General features: G+C 44.3%; 1 protein-coding gene across 1 annotated transcript in view; it reads left to right on the top strand.

The window, feature by feature from the left end:
* Window positions 1-10,000, top strand: part of LOC121865955 — a 66,689-nt gene that overhangs the window by 52,621 nt on the left and 4,068 nt on the right. Inside the window, exons 10-15 of the mRNA XM_042365523.1 lie at window positions 337-487; window positions 3,134-3,279; window positions 3,567-3,723; window positions 4,626-4,741; window positions 6,940-7,141; window positions 7,429-7,701. Coding sequence (XP_042221457.1) covers window positions 337-487; window positions 3,134-3,279; window positions 3,567-3,723; window positions 4,626-4,741; window positions 6,940-7,141; window positions 7,429-7,701 — 1,045 coding nt within the window. The remainder of the gene's footprint in view (window positions 1-336; window positions 488-3,133; window positions 3,280-3,566; window positions 3,724-4,625; window positions 4,742-6,939; window positions 7,142-7,428; window positions 7,702-10,000) is intronic.

Raw genomic sequence — 10,000 nt, forward strand, 5'->3', positions numbered from 1 at the left:
AGAAAAAAGAAATCTGAGTTTGTTTTGGCTTCATGCTTATCTAATCCACAAGGTCAACCATTACACACACACACACACACACACACACACACACACACACACCTCAGCTCATATCCATGTACTAGAACTCTCTACTTTGAAGCCATTTGGTTACAACACTCGTTTCCCATCCCTAAGTTCCCTGGTCACAACGGGGGTCTACAGTCGACCCAGTTTTGAATGGGTACCTTTGTTTATTTGGGAGGTTGAGTGTAATCCCGGTCACATTACCTCCTTATACACCGAGGCAAAGTACTGTATATGAGTCCCACTTCATCATTTCTCTTCACCTCACAGGGTCGTCCTCTACATCGAGCTAACATCGTGGAGAGTAAACCTACCCTCACGTTACTGCAGCTGGACTATAGGGACGGAGGCCTGTACACCTGCCTAGCCTCCAACTCTGAGGGTGATGGACAGAGCAACGCCGTTGGTCTACATATTGACTGTGAGTACCTGCTGACGGTGGCTGACGGTATATTGACTGTGGGTACCTGCTGACGGTGGCTGACGGTTTATTGACTGTGAGTACCTGCTGACGGTGGCTGACGGTATATTGACTGTGAGTACCTGCTGACGATGGCTGACGGTGTGACGGTATATTGACTGTGAGTACCTGCTGACGATGACTGACGGTATATTGACTGTGAGTACTGCTGACGGTGGCTGACGGTGGCTGACGGTATATTGACTGAGTACCTGCTGACGGTGGCTGACGGTGGTGACGGTGGCTGACGGTATATTGACTGCGAGTACCTGCTGACGATGGCTGACGGTATATTGACTGTGAGTACCTGCGACGGTGGCTGACGGATATTGACTGTGAGTACCTGCTGACGGTGGCTGACGGTATATTGACTGTGAGTACCGCTGACGATGGCTGACGGTATATTGACTGTGAGTACGCTGACGGTGGCTGACGGTGGCTGACGGTATATTGACTGTGAGTACCTGCTGACGGTGGCTGACGGTATATTGACTGTGAGTACCTGCTGACGGTGGCTGACGGTATATTGACTGTGAGTACCTGCTGACGGTGCGGTGGCTGACGGTATATTGACTGTGAGTACCTGCTGACGATGGCTGACGGTATATTGACTGTGAGTACCTGCTGACGGTGGCTGACGGTGGCTGACGGTATATTGACTGTGAGTACCTGCTGACGGTGGCTGACGGTATATTGACTGTGAGTACCTGCTGACGGTGGCTGACGGTATATTGATCTGAGTATCTGCTGACGGTGGCTGACGGTGATTTGAGAGTACCTGCTGGGTGCTGACGGTTGCGGTCGGGTATATTGAGGTACCGCTGAGTGGGGGATTGAGAGTCTGTGGGTGTGGATATTGACTGTGAGTACCTGCTGACGGTGGCTGACGGTATATTGACTGTGAGTACCTGCTGACGGTGGCTGACGGTGGCTGAGGTGGTGACGGTATATTGACTGCGAGTACCTGCTGACGATGGCTGACGGTATATTGACTGTGAGTACCTTGACGGTGGCTGACGGTATATTGACTGTGAGTACCGCTGACGGTGGCTGACGGTATATTGACTGTGAGTACTGCTGACGGTGGCTGACGGTTGACGTATATTGACTGTGAGTACCTGCTGACGGTGGCTGACGGTGGCTGACGGTGGCTGACGGTATATTGACTGCGAGTACCTGCTGACGATGGCTGACGGTATATTGACTGTGAGTACCTGCTGACGGTGGCTGACGGTATATTGACTGTGAGTACCTGCTGACGGTGGCTGACGGTGGCTGATGTGGCTGACGGTATATTGACTGCGAGTACCTGCTGACGGTGGTGACGGTATATTGACTGCGAGTACCTGCTGACGGTGGCTGATGGTATATTGACTGTGAGTACCTGCTGACGATGGCTGACGGTATATTGACTGTGAGTACCTGCTGACGGTGGCTGACGGTATATTGACTGTGAGTACCTGCGACGGTGGCTGACGGTATATTGACTGTGAGTACCTGCTGACGGTGGCTGATGGTATATTGACTGTGAGTACCGCTGACGGTGGCTGACGGTATATTGACTGTGAGTACCTGCTGACGGTGGCTGATGGTATATTGACTGTGGTACCTGCTGACGGTGGCTGACGGTATATTGACTGTGAGTACCTGCTGACGGTGGCTGACGGTATATTGACTAGAGTACCGCTGACGGTGGCTGACGATGGCTGACGTATATCCTAGCTGTGGTTTTCATCCCTGGGATATTTTTTTTCTGTGGTCTTTCTATCCTATAACTTTATCCTACCATAGAATTAATTCCTCTAACCACAAACAGAATCTCAAGAAGTTAACACAGTTTTAAACTACGCCTTTATACTACAAAGTCTTGAGAATTCAACAAAGTCTTACACAACCCGACAAAGTCTTTAGAATTCAATGAAGTCTTAAGAATTTAATAAAGTCTTAAGAATTCAACAAGGTCTTAAAGAACCCAACAAAGTCTTAAAGAACCCAACAAAGTCTTAAAGAACCCAACAAAGTCTTAAAGAACTCCCTCACACCTCAAAGATTTTACTCTCTCAGTGTCACCATTAACAAGATGCTCTCTCAAGGAACACACACACACACACACACACACACACACACACACACACACACACACACACACACACACACCAGACTTTCTCATGTGTACGTGTGCTTAAATATATTCCCCTTTCACGCTATTGATAACTTTCTAAACGCTTTCACTCCTACCACTGAGAAGAGAGAAAGAAAGTATATCTCGAGTTCTTCTTCTTCTTCTCAAAGAGACTTGCGACATACATTCAGACGGGTGTTTACTCTCTGGCAATGGGAATTTAGTTTATATTATTTTTCTTATGGGATTTTGCGATATTTTGAGGTGAGTTTTGTGTAGTAAATATATTTTTGATGTGGATGAAGTATTGATTATTATTATTATTATTATTATTATTATTATTATTATTATTATTATTATTATTATTATTATTATTATTATTATTATTATTATTATTATTATTAATGTATTATTACTGCCACCTCTCTCTCTCTCTCCCTCTCTCTCTCTCTACTAATTACGGTGTTCGTCTCTCCCTCACACAGATGCCCCGGTGTGTGAGTGGGAAGGAGCGAGGGAGGTGTTGGCGGTGGTGGGGGAGAAGGTGGAGATAGAGTGTCGTGTGAGAGCCTCTCCCCCACAAGTCACCTACACCTGGGAGAGTGTCACCTACACCTCCAACATGGACCAGGTGAGTTATCCCTACCTGTTGAACCTGTAGGTGAGGGCAGGAGGAGGAGGGGGAGAAGGAGGAGGAGGAGGGAAGGTGGTGATGAGGGGAGATGATAGAGTGACGATAAGGGATGTTTAGTGAGGTTGATGGTGATGATGGGGTAAGCTGGTATAGTGATGGTGATACAATAATCTAGGGAAATAATATAGCGATGGTTATGGTGATAGTAATGGTGAAGATACTGGTCATATTATAGTGAATAAACGTGGCATAGTAATAGTGACATAGACGACTCACCAACACAGATACGGTCGCCACTACACCACGGAGACGAAGGGTTGACGTCCGTTGGTTGGGCCGTGGCTGACAACACTACCAGCGGGACTCAACGGGCCGAGTGTCAGCCCAGCAACGAGGTGGGGCCAGCTGACAGACCTTGCCTCTTCACCATCCTCCTCGTCGGTAAGTGCTGACAGTCGAGCGTTATAACCACCCAACCACATCACTTTATCATAACTAACTAAACTCAACCACACACGCTAATATAAAATAATCTTTGGGCAGATTCTGAAAACCTTATAGATGACATAGACGAATGATTAGATAAAGATATGATGCGAGATAAAGAAACACAATTCAGATAAGAGACAGACTGAAATAAACTGATATACACAATAGAGAGATACATGCTAGGTCAAGGTTATATTAAGATAAAACACTGACTATCTTCTCTTGCACACAATTTTCAACCTTCTTTCTTCTCCACTATTATTCTCAATCTATATATCTACATAGTGAAATTATCCGACTCACACAACTCATAACTCACAAGCTTATAAATGGATAAATACTGAGAGAGGAAAATAAAAGGTTTGGTTCAATTTTCTTCACACCGCCTCCATTTTTTTTGTCCCTCCAAACAATCATCCTTTACAAGAGCAATTTCCGTGGAATGATGTTATCGTAGTTATGGGCTGGTATCCTACTCCTGCCTCAGCTTTATACACAAGATCCAATGGCCTGGCGTTAACGATGGCAAGCTGGCGTATCAGTAATCGCGCCAAGCTTCCAATTCCGAGTCCCTGAGGGCTTTAAGCATCCCTGGGAAAGGAAATGTTGGATTGAGATCTTAGTTGAAGTTAACCTAACCTAACCTAACCTAACCTAACCTAACCTAACCTAACCTAACCTAACCTAACCTGTAATAATTTATGCTATATGTATGTGTTTCCTTCCTCAAAGCTGTTCGAAGATCCACACACACACACACACACACACATACACACACACACACACACACACACACACACACACACACACACTTATATGGTCACACATCAATATTTTCTCTTCCTCTTTACCAGATGAACCGAGTGAGTTGATTGGCTGTTTCTACCACGACGTCACTACAGACTCTGCTGGTGTCACGTGTTCTCCTGACGTCACCACGAGTCAACTCAAACAGACCTATCATATTGAGGTGTGTCCCAGTGATTTTTTTTTTCTCCTAGGATTAACAAGTGTGTTATAAATATCCATTGTTATTGGATATTTTGTTGTTTTGGTACTGATTATCCATTGTTTGTTTATTATTGGTTAGGTTAGGTTAGGATAGGTTAGGTTAGGTTAAGGTACGTAATATGTAGAGTTAGATTAGATAAATTATTGATAAAGTAACATTAAATTTGATTAACATAACATCAGGAAAATTAACCTTAAAGAGTAATTAACTAGGGGGGGGTGTTAATCTTCAAGTGAGGCTTAATATCTCCAACAGGTAGATAGAACAGTGGTAGACCATCTCTCTCTGTGGCTCATCCCTGAAAAAGATTAAATTTCCAGATCATTAACCACACAGTTTGTTGAGGTACCAATTACGGGCACTTAGTGTTATTGAAGCCAGGTGAACAAGACGGAGTGGTTGTTATAGGTGTATGGGTTATAGGTGTATGGGTTATAGATGTATGGGTTATATGGTTATAGGTTATAGGTTTATGGGTTATAGGTGTATGGGTTATAGGTTTATGAGTTATAGATGTATGGGTTATAGATGTATGGGTTATAGGGTTATAGGTTTATGGGTTATAGGTGTATGGGTTATAGGTGTATGGGTTATAGGTTTATGAGTTATAGATGTATGGGTTATAGGGTTATAGGTTATAGGTTTATGGGTTATAGGTGTATGGGTTATAGGTGTATGGATCATAGATGTATGGGTTATAGGTGCATGGGTTAAGGTGGGTGCATGGGCTATAGGTATGGGTTATAGATGTATGGCTATAGGGCTATAGGCATGGGCTATAGGTGTATGGGCTATAGGCCTATGGGTTATAGGTGTATGGGCTAGGTGTATGGGCTATGGGTGTATGGGCTATAGGTGTATGGGTTATAGGTGCATGGGTTATAGGTATGGGTCATAGGTGCATGGGTTATAGGGTGCATGGGTTATAGGTGTATGGGTTATAGGTGCATGGGTTATAGGTATGGGTTATAGGTGCATGGGTTATGGGTGCATGGGTTGATAGGTGTATGGGTTATAGGTGCATGGGTTATAGGTGTATGGGTTATAGGGTGCATGGGCTATAGGCATGGGGTTATAGGTGTATGGCTATAGGTGTAGTTGGCTATAGGTGCATGGGTTATAGGTGTATGTGGGTTATAGGTGTATGGGTTATAGGTGTATGGGTTATGGGTGTATGGGTTATAGGTGTATGGGTTATAGGTTTATGGGTCAGAGTAGGTGTATATTATAGGTGTATGGGCTATAGGTGTATGGGTTATAGGTGTAAGGCTATAGGTGTATGGGTTATAGGTGTATGGGTTATAGGTGTATAAGAGTGATGTATGGGTTATAGGTATGGGGTTATAGGTGTGTGCATGTGGGTTATAGGCGCATGGGTTACAGGTGTATGGGTTATATGTGCATGGGTTATAGGTGTATAAGTTATAGGTGTATGGGTTATAGGTGTATGGGTTATAGGTGTATGGGTTATAGGTGTATGGGTTATAGGTGTATAAGAGAGGTGTATGGCTATAGGTGCTAAGAGTAGGTGCATGGGTTATGGGTGTATGGAGCAGGTGTATGGGTTATAGGTGTATATGGGGTTATAGGTGTATGGGTTATAGATGTATGGGTTATAGGTTTATGGGTTATAGGTGTATGGGTTATAGGTGTATGGGTTATAGGTGTATGGGTTATAGGTGTATGGGTTATAGGTGTATGGGTTATAGATGTATGGGTTATAGGTTTATGGGTTATAGGTGTATGGGTTATAGGTGTATGGGTTATAGGTGTATGGGTTATAGGTGTATGGGTTATAGGAACATGGGTTATAGGTGTATGGGTTATAGGTGTATGGGTTATAGGTGTATGGGTTATAGGTTTATGGGTTATAGGTGTATGGGTTATAGGTGTATGGGTTATAGGTGTATGGGTTATAGGAACATGGGTTACAGGTGCAGGGAGTTACAGGTATACAGGTTACAGGTATAAGGGTTACAGGTACAGTAGTTACAGATACAATGAGTTACAGGTGTGTGAGATGGAATTGGGAAAGGGAGATATAGATTCAATATTGACCAAAGGTAGAGCTTGACAACAACAGGTGTTACAGGTGCTAGGCGCCACTAACAACAGGTGTTACAGGTGCTAGGCGCCACTAACAACAGGTGTTACAGGTGCGGGAGGGGTCGGTGGTGGTAGCGGCGTACAACAACACAGAGCCCAGGTTCAACCTCACCTCACTGGCGCCAGGACGAGACTACGTGCTGGCCATGTTCGCCAGCCACGCCAAGGGCCGCGGCCACCAGACCACCTTGTTGATGAAGACCCACACACCCAAGGCGGAGCAGGTGGCACCTGAGAGGGTGTCCGTCAACTGTGAGTGTGTGTGTGTGTGTGTGTGTGTGTGTGTGTGTGTGTGTGTGCGTCAGGTAGTCATTAAAAGACATGAGCGTCAAAATTAATAGAAAACTGATAGAGGTAGTGTAATAAAATTTATAAAATAAAAATATAATTGGTTTAAACTTTAAAATAAACTAGGAGAGAGAGAGAGAGAAAGAGAGAGAGAGAGAGAGAGAGAGAGAGAGAGAGAGAGAGAGAGAGAGAGAGAGATAAACACAAGAACCTCAGACTGAGAGACAAAAATATCTCGTCTCTTCCTCAAGCAGTGAAAACTCCGAGCGAGGAAACCCCGCCACCCACGGAGTCTCCACGCAACAACGGAGGTACGCCCGTGAGTGTGGTCGTCTCTGGCGTAGTTGTGGGCGTGGTGGTGGGCGTAGCAGTGGTGGTAGCGGGCGTGGTGACCTGTAGGGCTCGTCGTTCTCAGAGTTCGTCCCCCGGCAAAGCTCACCAGTACCACAATGCCTCAAGGAACTCGCTACTGGAGCTGCCTCAGAGTGCAGTGTACCAGTCTTGTACTAGTCATCTGTCTCACGGTGAGTTATCCTTCCAATGGTGTGAGTTTTTATATTTGGTTCATCATTACTGTAATAAAACCCTACACAAGACAATTCTTCCCAAGAAATCCCACAAAACCATCCTTCTGTCATAGATCCCACCTAAAACCATCCTTCATAAATCCCACATAAACCATCCTTCGTCATAAATCCTAACAAAACTAGCCCTTCTGTCAGAAATCAATACAACCATCTTTTCTTGTCATAAATCCCACATAAACTACCCGTCCTATCATAAATCCTACATAAACCATCCCTTCCTGTCATAGATCCCACCTAAACCATCCCTTCCTGTCATAAATCCCACATGAACCATCCCTTCCTGTCATAAATCCTACATAAACCATCCCTTCCTGTCATAAATCACACATAAACCATCCCTTCCTGTCATAAATCCCACATAAACCATTCCTTCCCGTCATAAATCCTACATAAACCATCCCTTTCCTGTCATAAATCCCACATAAACCATCCCTTCCTGTCATAAATCCCACATAAACCATCCCTTCCTGTCATAAATCCCACATAAACCATTCCTTCTGTGTAAATCTACATAAACCATCCCCTACCATCATAAATCCCATAAACCATCCCCTTCCTGTCTATAAATCCCACATAAACCATCCTTCCACATAAACCATCCTTGTCACTTAAGATCCCGCAAACCATCCCTTCCCTGTAGATCCCACATAAACCATCCCTTCCTGTCATAAATCCTACAAAAACTACCCTTCCTGTCATAAATCCACAAAAACCCTTCCCATAAATCCCATAAACCATCCCTTCCTGTCATAGATCCCCACTTAAACCATCCCATTCCTGACAAAAACTACCCCTTCCTGTCATAAATTCCTCATAAATCCTACATAAAACTACCCTTCCTATCATAAATCCCACATCATCATAAATCCACATAAAACCATCCCTTCCCGTCATAAATCCACATAACCACTCCCTTCCTATCATAAATCCCGCATAAAACCATCCCTTCCTGTCTTAAATCCCATAAACCATCCCTTCCTGTCATAAATCCCACATAAACTACCCTTCCTATCATAAATCCCACATAAAGCCATCCCTTCCTGTCATAGATCCCACTTAAACCATCCCTTCCTGTCATAAATCCTGCAAAACCACCCTTCCTGTCATAAATCCCATAAACCATCCCTTCCTGTCATAAATCATAATCATCCCACAAAGCCATCCCTTCCTGTCATAAATCCCGCATAACCATTCCTGTCATAAATCTACATAAACTACCGCTACTATCAAGAAATCCCGCACATAAACCATCCCTTCCCTTAAATCCCGCATAAACCATCCCGCTTCCCTTCCAAGGCTACCCTTCCTATCATAAATCCCACCAACCATCGCACTGTCATAAATCTTACATAAACTACCCTTCTATCCCTGCATCATCAAGATCCCACAAAACTATCCCTTCCTGTCATAAATCCCACATAAACCATCCCTTCCTGTCACAAATCCTACATAAAACTACCCTTCCTATCCGTAAATCCCACCTAAACCATCCCTTCCTGTCTTAAATCCCCGCATAAACCATCCCTTCCTGTCATCAAATCCACATAAACTACCCTTCCTGTCATCATAAATCCCACATAAAACCATCCCTTCCTGTCATAAATCCCGCATAAACCATCCCTTCCCGTCAAGTAAATCCCACATAAACCATCCCTTCCTATCATAAATCCTACATAAACCATCCCTTCCCGTCATAAATCCTACATAAACCACCCTTCCTGTCATAAATCCCACCATAAACACATCCCGTCCCGTCATAACCTACATAAACCATCCTTCCTGTCATAAATCACACATAAACCATTCCTGTCATAAATCCTTCCACTGTCATAAACTACCCGTCCTGTCATAAATCCCATAAACTACCCGTCACGCCAAATCCCACCATAAACTACCCGTCCTGTCATAAATCCTACATAAACTACCCGTCCTGTCATAAATCCTACATAAACTACCCTTCCTGACGAGTCTATCCCGTAACAGTCCAATAAAAAGTACTGATGCATTAAACAGGTCAATGAGATCGGCCAGGAAAAACGAAAGGAGAAAGAGAGGAAAGAGAGAGGGAAGAGAAAGAGTAACGGAGGAGAAGAGAAATGGAGGAAGAAGAGAAACGGAGGGAGAAGAGAAATGGAAGGGGATAAGAAAGGGGGAGAAGAGGATTGGAGGGGGGAAGAGAGAAGCAGAGGGGAAAGATAAAGGGAGGAAGAAGAGAAAGGAGGGGGGAGATAAAGGG

The sequence above is a fragment of the Homarus americanus genome, unplaced genomic scaffold (assembly GCF_018991925.1).
Source record: "Homarus americanus isolate GMGI-L3 unplaced genomic scaffold, GMGI_Hamer_2.0 scaffold39152, whole genome shotgun sequence".
Taxonomy (NCBI): Eukaryota; Metazoa; Arthropoda; class Malacostraca; order Decapoda; family Nephropidae; genus Homarus; species Homarus americanus.